This window comes from Chelonoidis abingdonii, chromosome 2 (assembly GCF_003597395.2).
Source record: "Chelonoidis abingdonii isolate Lonesome George chromosome 2, CheloAbing_2.0, whole genome shotgun sequence".
NCBI classification, from domain to species: domain Eukaryota; kingdom Metazoa; phylum Chordata; order Testudines; family Testudinidae; genus Chelonoidis; species Chelonoidis abingdonii.
This window is the reverse complement of record NC_133770.1, coordinates 31,538,822-31,551,705: the sequence shown is the minus strand read 5'-3', so window position 1 is coordinate 31,551,705 and position 12,884 is coordinate 31,538,822. Positions and strand designations below refer to the sequence as shown.

The 12,884-nt window shown below is 42.6% G+C and overlaps 1 protein-coding gene across 1 annotated transcript in view; it reads right to left on the bottom strand.

Moving 5' to 3' along the window:
- The window catches only part of ITGB1 (integrin subunit beta 1), a 45,872-nt gene that overhangs the window by 28,219 nt on the left and 4,769 nt on the right, over positions 1–12,884 (bottom strand). Inside the window, exons 4-9 of the mRNA XM_032799101.1 lie at positions 10,312–10,482; positions 9,780–10,018; positions 7,552–7,707; positions 2,540–2,635; positions 1,148–1,237; positions 95–235 (exon numbers count right to left, since the gene is read on the bottom strand). Coding sequence (XP_032654992.1) covers positions 95–235; positions 1,148–1,237; positions 2,540–2,635; positions 7,552–7,707; positions 9,780–10,018; positions 10,312–10,414 — 825 coding nt within the window. The 5' untranslated portion in view covers positions 10,415–10,482. The remainder of the gene's footprint in view (positions 1–94; positions 236–1,147; positions 1,238–2,539; positions 2,636–7,551; positions 7,708–9,779; positions 10,019–10,311; positions 10,483–12,884) is intronic.

The window sequence follows — 12,884 nt, the reverse complement described above, 5'->3', positions numbered from 1 at the left end:
TTTCAGAGAACTGCAGTCTTGTTCAATTCTTTAGATATTAAAAATGTATGTTGTCACCTATGAATTGTATACTTCAACTGAACAGAAAAATTACCTCATCTCCAATTGAAATGTTGGAACACTTTCTGCCATTTTCTCCTGTGCCATTCACTCCATTCTTGCAGTAAGATTTATAATTGATTGTTACTCCTTTCGGTAACTTGCTGTTTTCCAAGATAACCTCTGAAGACAAGGACTAAAACAAAAATTAGTTGTTAGTTAAGTAATAAAACTACCATGTAGCTTTAAAAGAGTTGACAAATAAAGCTGGAGCCTATTAAATGGCCCACAAAAGCTTATGCTCAAATAAATTTGTTAGTTTCTGAAGTGCCACAAGTACTCCTGTTCTTTTTGCTGATATAGACTAACACAGCTGCTACTCTGAAACCTGATTTCCTGAAGAGAAACTTTCACAAAAATATATTCTCTACACACCAGCCTCAATTACAGTAAAGGAGAACAAAATCTGGAAAGGAATAAAATTGCACATAGAATATCCTTATTAGAAGACACTTTTCAGAATGTTCTGTGGAGGGTCGTTAGGTTTTATCAGTCCTTTCTCAACCCAGGGTGTTTTCTTAACAGTTCCCCAAAGTTTCACTACTTCTGTTATAACTCACTTCCACTATTCTTTGAAGTACTACCATCATTATTCAAGGATCAGATGTAGCTTCCCTCCAGAACTTAACAACGTGGTTCAAAGATTATTAAACATAAAGGTTGCTGAGGTGAAGAAAAGCACAGCTTCCTTCCTCTCCTTACAATAAGAAAAGATCATGCAGGGAAAAGTAAGCATGTCCTCTTGATCACATCAGATGCAAGAAACATAATTAATGTTAGATGGGTTTGAAAAGAGAAGATAAGTCTTTTTTTTTTCTTATTTGATACTTATTAACAAGATTATGCAGAGAAAATGTAAATCTTTACATACAGCTGTGCACTTTTCATCAAAATTTGATAAGATTATGCATTATCAACATTCCATCTTCTGCTCCATTCACAAGGTTTTAGAAAAAGAGCATACCTCAGAGGGCTTCTCTAGAAACTGATGCCAATATAGTTTGGGAGGAATAAGAATAAAAGTTACATGAATTAAGAACAAACTTACATTGTAGGCATCAATAATCAGTTGAATTACATTGCTGGAATTTGCAGACAGAGTTCCAACTGCTGACTTTGGGATCAGATTTTTCAGTTCCTTTTAATATTAAAAGTAGAAAGTGTAAATTCCTTTTACACAAATATAAATCCCACTCTAAAACCTTCTTTATTATGTACACTGAGATACAGTAGATCATCGGAGTTATGAACACCAGAATTACAAACTGACCAGTCAACCACACACCTCATTTGGAACCAGAAGTATGCAATCAGGCAGCACCAGAGACCAAAAAAAAAAAAAAAAAAAGAAAAAAGAAAAAAGAAGAGAAGAAAATACAGTACAGGACTGTATTAAACGTGAACTACTAAAAACATAAAGGAAAGGCAGCATTTTTCTTCTGCATAGTAAAGTTTCAAAGCCGTATTAAGTCATTGTTCAGTTGTAAACTTTTGAAAGAACCACCATAAAGTTTGTTCAGAGTTATGAACATTTCAGAGTTTGAACAACTTCCATTCTCTGGATGTTCATAACTCTGAGTTTCTACTGTATACAGCTAGGAACAACTTCCAAGACCAAGACAAAAATGTTGCTAATAGTTTCAGTAACTTGTGAAGGAATAAAAACAGTGACTGTAATATTGGAAAGAAAATTCTGCATTCTTTTAAAATTCTTCTCATATCTTTTGACTGAATAAAAAAGGAAGGTATTCTCCTTAAAAATTATTTTTAAAAATATTCTCATTTAAGTTAAAAAAATTTCAGATATATTTAATTAAGAAGATACTTCTGTAACTATAAAAGGTTTTAGAGCCATAAGCCATATTTGCTTCTGCTGCATTAAAACAGACAGGGAGATGGAGATCAGCTATCATTAAATGAATTTGAAAACAAGTCAGTTCTGTTGGTAAAATCATGAAGTACAAAAAATGGCAAAATCACCTTTCAAGCTCTCTAAATCAGGTATTGACAGGACTAGTTTTAAAACATGTTTAAGAGTTATGTGTTTTTCCAAAACTCCTTTCCCTTAAGCTCAGCTCTGCCCCCCCAAACAATTCTCCTTTGACTCCGCTTTCCCATGTCCCTCAGGTATTTTGAAGCAAAAAGTAGGTCCTGCACTGTTATTTCTAATCTAAAAGTAAGAACGATTAAATCACTTTCTGCTTGAAAAATAAAAGCAGACTGGTAGGTCTGATATTGGGATAGACAACTGCTCAAGAAGAGAGTGCTTATTAATTCGGAGGCATGGCAAAAATCACTTTCATGGTCACCAGTTTTCACACAAATTTTCATTTCAAATCAAATTAGTTTTGATGATAGCATACAGGATCATTAGAATCAGACTCTCAACTGGCTGGAAAAAGAGACAGAAGCTTATCTCACGTGATTTTTTTTTCTTTACCTTGTAAACTGCCTGAAACTCCTCAGTAACGGCAAAAATTGTCTGAATGTTGTTCTCACTAAGCTTCTGTACCAGGTGAGCAATGGAGGGATAATCCTGTAAAATTAGACATGAAACTTAATTCAAATTTAGCACATACAGAACAATCTCATTTTAATCTTACATAATATTAAATTGCTTTTTGAATTTAAAAAGCATAGGATTCCACCCAGACAACAACAGTTTAGTTAAAGGGCAAGCTTTTTTAAAAACACAAACAAAAAACTCCCCCCAAAACAAAAAATCCACAAAACACTTTAAAGCAACACTGTGTCTACCGGCAGTTAAGTATAGTATAAGCACATTTTAGACAAGACTATAATAATATAAAATAAATCAAATCTTCACATTCCTAATCACTTCCTATAAAGTCTGATTTAATCCCGAACATTAGTGTCCTCAAATATATCTCCTATCATGTTTCATAATACTTTCGACTTAATCAAAACCATCAGCCTCGTGTGGTATTTTATCCGCTTAAAGATGAAAAACTGTAAAGCAAATGTAGTCTTGTATTAAACAAAAGATTTCTATTTTAATCTATGTAAAACGTGTTTGGAAAAGTGTACATGAACACACTTTTTACAGCTACTTGTCTTTAGCCAATCAAGTACTTAATTTATCGACACACATTTTATTTTATCTACTTACCAAAAAGCCACAAAAGCATAGTTGTTAACCACACTCTTGTCTTACATGTATTACATGCTACATATCATCAGGCCTGAATAACTTGCACCTGAAAGTCCTAAAAGAGTTGGCTAAAGAGATCTCTGGTCCACTGATGTTAATTTGGAATAAATCTTGGAATAATGAGGAAATTCCACAAGTCTGGAAGAGTACTAACATTGGGCCAGTATTTAAAAGAGGCAATAGAATGACCTGGGTAATGGTAGTCCAGTCAGCCAGACATCAGTGCCACACAAAATAATAGAAACGCTGATTTGGGATTCAATTAATAAATAATTAAGGTATAGGAATACTAATACCAGTCAACGTGGTTTTATGGAAAACTTATAGAGCCACAAGGGAAGGTCCTGCTGACCCCAATATGTCCACCAGTCTATGGGAGGAATCTTGCACCATCTCCACCTGTATGTCCAAAGAGGAGGTCACCCTTGTATGCTTTGTAGTCATCCTGCAGAGCGGAGGACACCTCAGACACCACTGCATCATCCAGTAATGAAGAGGCTGCATGCAAAGGTGGTTGAAAAGGAGTCTCTTCAACTTCTTTTGCAGGAGGCTCATTTGATCTCACTTGGCATTGACATCAGTACTGGGAACAATGTCCCGAGTCTCTTCCCTTGGAGGGAGAAATATGGGAGGAAACCCCCAGGGATTCCAATACGACCACTGATAGGCCATGCCCCCCCCCGCCCCCCGCAACCTCTACTAGCACATGGAACCAAGTCTCTGGACCAATGTGGAACCTCTGTAGCATACCAGGAGCGCAACTCTCTTGATGAAGGTGAATAATGCCTTCGATCCCAAGACTGAGGGGCATAACCACCTACTCCTGACTCTAAGGAAGAGACCGAGTCTCCTGACCAGGGAGGTGCCGTACTACACAGTTACAGGGTCTGGCAGTGCGTCTCCAAAGACTTAAGCAACAGGGACAGCATGCTGGGCTTGCCTTTTGATGGTGTCTGGCGAGGAGGTGCCAGATGGTCTGAAGTAGGTACTGGATCTGAATAACAGTGGTAGGTAAGTGCAACAAAGGCTAGATATTAACTCAGGGATCGGCAACCTTTCAGAAGTGGTGTGCCGAATCTTCATTTATTCACTCTAATTTAAGGTTTCGCGTGCCAGTAATACATTTTAATGTTTTTTAGAAGGTCTCTCTGTACAAGTCTATATATTATATAACTAAACTAGTGTTGTATTGTAAAATAAACAAGGTTTTCAAAATCTTTAAGAAGCTTCATTTAAAATTAAATTAAAATGTTGATCTTACGCCACTGACCCACTCAGCCCGCTGCTGGTCTGGGGTTCTGTTCCCCTAGGCCCGCAGTGGGCTGAGTGGGGCCTGCGGCCAGGACCCACCTGGGAAGGGTCTGGCAGCCAGAACCCCAGACCAGCAGCGGGCTGTGTGGGGCTGGTGGCCGAACCCCAGACCGGGCAAGTGGGCTGAGCTGCTCAGCCCACCTGCCGCTCAGGGGTTCATCCTCCGGCTCCTGCAGCCAGGATCCTGGGCGCCAAGACCCAACTCAGCCCAGCGCCAGGTCTGGGGTCCCACCCCTGCCCACATCAGGTGGGTACCCACCTTCTCCCGTGGTTCTGGCCCCATTCTTTCTCCTCTGCACTAAGCTGAGAGTTGAGTGGAACTGAGCACAGGGCTGGAGGCGAATGGTCTGCCAGTAGTTAGAAATGAAGGAGAGGCGCTCAGGGTTGGGGCAGAGGGTTTGGGTGTGGGGGCACTTACCTGGGCAGATCCCAGTGGCTGTGAGGGGTGGCATGGTGGGAATGTGAGTGAGGGTGCAGGGGCACCCGTTGGGCTCAGCTGGTGGGGGTGGGATGTGCGGGTGCATGGGATGTGGGGGGTGACAAGAGTCAGGGTATGGAGGCTGGGGGCATGTGAGGGGGGTGCAGGTGTCAGGGTAGGGGGGCTGGGTATGCGTGGGGGTGCCAGTCAGGGCTGGGGTCATGGGGTGTGTGTGAAGGAGTCAACAGAGGGCTGGGTGGTACAGGGCTCAGGGCAGGGGGCTGGGTGACTGCCCCCCTCAGAGCCTCCAACCCCCTCCCCACTCCTTGTCCTGACTACCCCCTCCTGGGACCCCACCCCCTATCTAAGCCTCCCTTCCCCTTTTCTCCTGACTGCCCCCCTAGGACCCTACCCCCTACCTGTCCTCTGATTGCCCCAACCCTTATCCACACCCCCACACCCAGACACCCAGCCCTGGACTCCCATGCCTATCTAACCGCTCCCTGCCCCCTGACAGGATCCCCAGAACTCTGGACCCATACAACCCCCACCACCCGGCTCCCTGCCTGCCCCAACCCCTCTCCACAGCCCTACCTCCTTACAATCCCCCCAGAACTCCCGACTCATGCAATCCCCGCAGCTCCTTGTCTCCTGACCACCTCCTCTAGAGACCCCCCCCACCCTAACTGCTCCCCCAGGACCCTCTTGGACCTTCTTTGCTCCCTGTCCCCTGACTGTCCTGACCCCTATCCACCCCCCAAACAGACCCTGGGACTCCCATGCCCCATCCAACCCCTCCCTGCTCCCTGACTGCCCCCTCCAGACACCCGCACCCCTAACCACCCCCTGGGATCCCACCCACCCTGCTCCCTGTCCCTTGACTGCCCTCACCCCTTACCCAACCCCCCTCCCCCGGCCCCCTTACCATGAGGCTCCTTGTTCATCCGGAGCCCTGCCGCCGCCACCTCCCCGCATGCAGCCGTGCTCCGCCCCGCCCCTCAGAGTGCAGTGCGCGCGGCAGCAGGGCTCCAGATGAGCGAGAAGCATCTTTCCCTCTCCACGGAGCCAAATGCTGTCTCGCGGGAGCACCTAGCCCCAACCCCCAGAGTGCTGCACGCGCGGCATCAGACTTCTAGAGGAAGGCAGGGGAGGGGGCAGCGGCTTGCTCTGCTTGGGCCGGCACTCCGGCCCAGGACTGCGGACCCCGCGGCTTGCCGCGTCGGCAGGATTTTTAATGACATGCGGAGTCCCAGCAGGCAGCCGCGTGCCATTAAAAATTGGCTCGCGTGCCATTTTTGGCACGCATGCCATAGGTTGCCAACCCATGTATTAACTGGTAATGGATCAGCAACTCCTGCACCACCACAGAATCCGATACCGAAAGGCACTAGAGATCTCAGACCACATCACAGGCTTCTGGTGTGATTGGGACCGAGAGGGCTGACCTGATGCTGTTGTTGCATCGAAGGGGTTGGTACAGTGCTCCAGCAGCGGTCAGTCTTAATGCCACAGGCCCCAGCGTTGGCATCCATGAACCTTCATGAGGTACTGCTGGTACTGGGGAGTGCCTCCTTTCTGAGGACACTCTACCCTGTTTCCCAGCATGCCTACCGGATGTCAGTGCTGGGGATCTTGATCTTTTGGAGGAAGAGTCCTTTTAGGTATCCCACCAGTGTCTCTGTTTTGGTCCTGGGGGAGGAAAGTGCTGCCGAGACACCACAATATCTGGAGGAGCACTCTTGACAGAAGTAAATGTGCGTGCTGCCCACTTGGAACGTACAGCCACCTTAAGAAGTGACAAACCTTCACCTCTGTATCTTTTCTGGTTCGGGGCTTAAATTCCTTACACATCTGGCACCTGTTCTGGATGTGAGCTTCACCAAGGCACTTCACACATCAAAAATGAGGGTCACTTACTGACATGGATTTCCGCAGCTGGTGCAAGGTATACAGCCCAGAGAACGAGGCATTCCCCAGTACTAGGTGTCAGTACTCAGAAAAAGCGGGAACTGACAGATCTACTAAACTCTTAAAAAATGAAACATACACTAAACTAACTATAACTTTATAAAAAACGTGTACCAACTATATACTCTAGAAACAATTTTCCTAAAAGGGAAAACATTGTGCCAGCTAACACACTCCAACTACCAATTATGGGCAGCAATAAGGAACTGAGGAGGAGTAAGGGTTGGCTCCATCCTTTATAATATCACAGAGCAGCACATGGCAGCCGAAGACTCATGCGCCACCTGGAGAGGTACGGCTAAGGGAAAGATCTCTGATGCTGGTGCACAAATGGTGTTCACATGTGCAATTGCACAAAGAAGAATGGTAAATAGTGATGAGGACAGGGCACTCATTGGTCCATTCAAACAAAATACAATTTAATATAGCCAAATGAAAAGTTACACATCTAAGAACAAGGAATGCAGGCCATGCCTGTAGATTTGGGGGACTGTATCTTGGAAAGCAGCAACTAGATGATCTAATGATCCCTTTCTGACCTTAAACTTTATTAATTTACTTTGGTTTAGGCATGAATACTTACATAGTAATGACTCATTGTGTACATGTTATTTTCCAGATGACACCGCCCATCATTTGGTAAAACAATTCCACCAAGTTTACCATCTCCAGCAAAGTGGAATCCAGCATCCGTAGAAAATACCAACAATCGTGTCACATTTCTCCATCCAATTTGTGTCTTAGGGGAAAAAAAGTTATGATTTTTTTTCATGTTTTAAAAAACTAATCCCCTCCACTAATTTGTTTAAACCAATGCAACATACAATTAGATTTAAATACAAGAAGGCAGACATGACAAATATTCAAAAACTAAAATAAGCCTTAAAAATTTAGTTAGTTTATGCACATATTTTGCTCAAGTCTGTCCTGTAATATTATCAACAGTAGCACTTGTATAGCACCTTTCATCACAGGAGAACAAAACACTTTCTGACCTAGACTCTTGTCTGGTCTGCTCTCTAAGAACTACCTGAGTGGCGCAAAGGATGAAGAAACTGCCCATATCACCCCAACTGTGGCATTTCCGTAGGACATAATACTGACATAACCAATTCCCATACCACTACCCTGTAGCCCAATGATAGAGAACATGTTTGGGGTAAAAGTGCAGAGTGTGCTCTGGTGAGCCCTTACTGTCAGATGGTATCAAGGGGACCATTATCAGCTGGTGGATATTAAAGAATCCCCTAGGATACCCTAAGCTGCACAGGTTCCACAGCCAGCGCAGAACAGGCCAGAGAATCAGGGGAGCTATAACTAGATCCCTGACATCCCCTCTTCCCCTCTCTACTCCATCCATTGCAAACTGGGCACAGAAGAAGTTTTGAGCCTATAAATATGGGGCTCAATCCTGTAAAATTTCCAGGCCATCTACAGAAGTAATTACAGGATTGAGGTCCTAGTTCATTTAAGAAGGAGGGGGAAAAAACAAAATATCCATACTAGAATCTCAGAAAATTCATAGTTAAAGCTGCAATTCCAAAATAATGCATTGGCTTCTTCTTTAAATAACAACAGCAACCTTAATGCTGACTTACTAGTTTAACAATACAATGATATTGTAAAAAAGCAATAGCTCATGCTTGTGTTCTGGAATTTTGCATTGTGCAGGTGTGTATCGGTTATCAATAAGTGTAGGTGAAATTGTTTGGGAAATAACAGAATGAGAAGGAGGCACATTACAGTCTTTCAGGTTTATTTTACAGTATTATGTTTAACTTAGAGCTTCAAGTGTAGACCCGATGGTTGTACATATCAGTAAGTGCTGGAGTTTCACTATTGAAATGGCCTGGAGTGAATGTTTTTTTGTTAGTGGTTTTAGAAGTGTTTTAAATTAGAAGTACTGTGTGACAGAGTATCTACATTTCTATGTCCAGAATGCTAGCGGTATGACATTTTTACATTAGCTTTTAAGTAAAGGTTTCTAGAATATTTCTATTACTAACAGGTTTTTCCTATTTTTTTTGTGAGTGTGGTGAGCAGTACACTTAAGATGTCACTTTCTTTTGTTATCTCTACTGGGACATTAAGGCTGTAATTACTTGAATAAGGATGACAGAGAAAAAAAAGGAGGAGGGAGTGGAAAAAGTGGAAAAAGTTGTGCCCCGGCCAAACTTGAACCAGAACAAACTACTGAGGAACCAAGGAAGTTTTGTAAGCAACTGTTTTCCAGGCTCTCATGTGAAGGTTTTGAACTCTAAATCCACTGGTCCACAGAAGTCCTCCAAAAAGTAGAAAAATTAAAATGGGGAGAGTTAAGTTCCATCTACTCAGTATAAGTAGCTTGTAAAAAAGTGCAATGCACAGAATTGTTTTGCATATATTTTAAAAGAAAATTATGAAGAATACATTACATGCAAAAATCATTTGAGAACACTTGTTTTATCTTGTTAAAAACATCCATGTGCTGCAAAGATTTCATGATTTTGACTCTTCTTTTACAGAAACTTCTGAGAAGATAATGTTCATGGACTGCCCTCCCCTCCAAAGAGAGTTCATATTCCTAATTTCAAATTTCCCAATAGGGGCCTTCAGTGAGTGGAATGTACATACTGTATAATATAAGTGCATGCTTCCAATTCTGTTTGCTCTGTCTCTACCTGCTGCCCTCAGGATAAATCTCTCAGTCTTCGTTGGTAAAGTGAAATGTAGATTTGTTTTTAAACTTCAGGTCAACAACAGTGATACACTCAGATTGCAATAAAATAGTTTGATCTAATATAGTAGTAAATAAAATTGGTATACACTTACTCCACAAACTGCAACTTGCATTATTGCATCAAATCCACCTTCAGGAGAATCCAAATTGCCAGATATGTGTTGTTTACCTACAAGTTCATTGAACAGCTTTCCCTCGCTGGTAAGATTGAGCACGTTTTTGTAACTAAATGGACTCGTACAGTTTTGGTCCCCTGTGCAAGGGTTCCTGAGTTTGGCTGGTGTGGTACTTATATAAGGCATCACAGTTTTCTCCACAAAGGAGCCAAATCCTAAGACAGAACAACAAAACCCCTCAGTCAGAGTGTAATTCTAGTATATATAATCATGATGGAATAGTGCACAGTTCAAAAAATTTCCATTTTCCCCCTCAATATTCCAAGTATTCTTCGGGAACAGCTTCTAAACTGTCCTTTACTAGAAGAACAGCAATAATATGAATATCGCTCATTTTTCTTTTACTATTTTTCAGACAATCCAAAAACATCAGTAAATTCAACTTTATTATTTTGAAATCTACAAATGGGATTTTTCCCACGCCCATAAATAATAAAATCTCTCTTACCAATTCGAAAATCTGAAGTTATTTTCTCCATTTCTCTCATTAGAGCAGTACCAAGACTCTTCACATTTTCTAAATCATCCTTCATGGAGTAAGAGAGATCCATAAGGTAATAAAGATCAATGGGGTAGTCTTCAGCTCTCTTAAATTTTAATGAAAATGTCTGTGGTTCCCCTAAACCAACAAAAATAAACTCCATTCATTACAAAATGCAGAGTAACAGAACTGACATGAAATATACCTTCTTTATCAAAGGTCTTTCATCAATGTCCTAAAAAAAGGTTCACCCCAACCATGAATAAGGTTACTTCTATAACTGGAAGTGATTAACTGCAAATTAATGTGTCCAAGATTTTCAAAAGTGACTAACAATTTTGCATGTCCCATATGAAACACCTTAAAGAAGCCTGATTTTCAGAAAGGTCTGAAGGCTAACTCTCTGAAATCAGGTCCCTATAGGTTGTGTTATGTTGAATACATTAAAATCTGTGACACCAAAAATCAGAGGTCACATTTGAAATCTTGACCTACATATTAATTTCAACAAATAAAGTTCCTGCAAGATAAGTAGCACAGCTTTTTTTTCCTGTCTTTTATACCACTAAAACACAAAAACACAAAAGACTATGGATATGTAAAATTAAGGAGGTAAAATAAAACCTTAAAGTAAATTAAGAGTTGGTTTACCTTTCATCCCTATCTCACTCTGTTGTGAAAAACATGGGGTGAGTTTATATAACATGTAATAAAAAAATCCAAGAAAGATCCCCTTTACATGAAAAAAAAATCAAGGATGAAAGACTTATTCCAAGATTCTTTTTTGCAGAAACATTGACTAATATAGTCGACTGAGTGTCTCACAGTTAAATTAATCCTTAGAATTGCACTGCCAACTCTGGCCAAGGAAACATTGGTTACCAAGATTATTACAGATTGCAGCTTGTCCCCCTTAGTTCTGGGTAGGCTTCATTAGGGCTCTGTATAGCTAGACCCTACCAATGTGAAGGTTCCTGCCTGGAAGTGCAGAAACTGACACTTGGAACTTAGGGCTGTGCTCAGGACCTTACTGATATTCTAATATCTTGAAAAAATTCTACCCTAAGGGTATGTCTACACTACAGGATTACTCTGATTTTACAGAAATCAATTTTTGGAAACAGATTGTATAAAGTTGAGTGCACGCAGCCATACTAAGCACATTAATTCGGTGGTGCACGTCCATGTACAGAGGCCAGCATTGACTTCTGGAGCGTTGCACTGTGGGTAGCTCTCCCATAGGTATCCCATAGTTCCCGCAATCTCCACCACCCATTGGAATTCTGGGTTGAGATCCCAATGCCTGATGGGGCCAAAAATTTGTAGCAGGTGGTTATGGGTAAATGTCGTCAGTCAATCCTCCCTCCGTGAAAGCAACGGCAGACAATCATTTCGCGCCTTTTCCCTGGATTGCCTGGGCACTCGCCATAGCATGGCAACCATGGAGCCCATTTAGCCTTTTTTCACGGTCACCGTATGTCTACTGGATGCTGCTGACAGACACGGTACTGCAACGCTACACTGCAGCATCCCCTTGCCTTTGCAAGTTAGCAAAGACGGTTACCAGTCATACTGTACCGTCTGCTGCTGTCATGGATACTCCTGGACAAAATGGGAATGACTTCCTAGGTCATTCTCTTCTTTAAGTTTTGTCTAATGGAGAGTCAGTCCTGCCTAGAATATCAGGCAAGCTTACTAAAGAACCAGAGAGGCAAATGGCTGCTCTGGGTCAGAGCCCCAGACATCCTGCAGAAATGATGAGCTGCATGCCATTCTAGGGGGTGCCCTTACAACAACTCCATCTGTTGCTTCCCTCCTCCCTAACCCCTCCAGGCTACCGTGGCAGTTATCCTCCCATTTGTGTGATGAAGTAATAAAGAATGCATGAAATTGAAACAACACTGACTTTATTGCCTCTGCAAGCAGAGATCAAAGGAGTCCGGGGAGGGCGGCTGGCTTACAGCAAAGTAGAGTGAACCACCATTCTGCACTTGCTCAGTCTACAGCTGAAAATGGGAATCTGTGATAAGCACTAGGATAGAAGCACAGGCAGGACTGAATCTCCATTTGTGTGTGGGCCTTTGGTTGACACTGGTAAAATACAATGTCCCAGGATATGTATGTTGGGGGACAGTTCTAAATAGCAGCTTAATTTTTTTATTTGCAGCAAAATGTAGCGGTCTAAGTATCTGATTGTGAGCCCTGGTAGCAAGGGGTAGACTTGGATAGGTGCGACCATGCGGTGCTGCCAACTGGGAGAGCAGCCTGAGGCAGAAGCCTCCAGATGCATAATATTCCAGGCAGGACTGAATCTCCATTACACAAAACTTCAAGAAGAGAATGACCTGGAAACATTCTCATTTTTGTCCAGGCGCCCCCGACCGACCTCACCAAGGCCAGCCAGAAGCACCCACGGGACGACGATGACGGATACCAGTCATACTGCACTGTCTGCCGTCCGCAAGGCAAGGCAAGGCAAGGCAAGGGGATGCTGCTGTGTAGTGCTGCAGCACTGCATCTGCCAGCAGCATCCAGCAGAC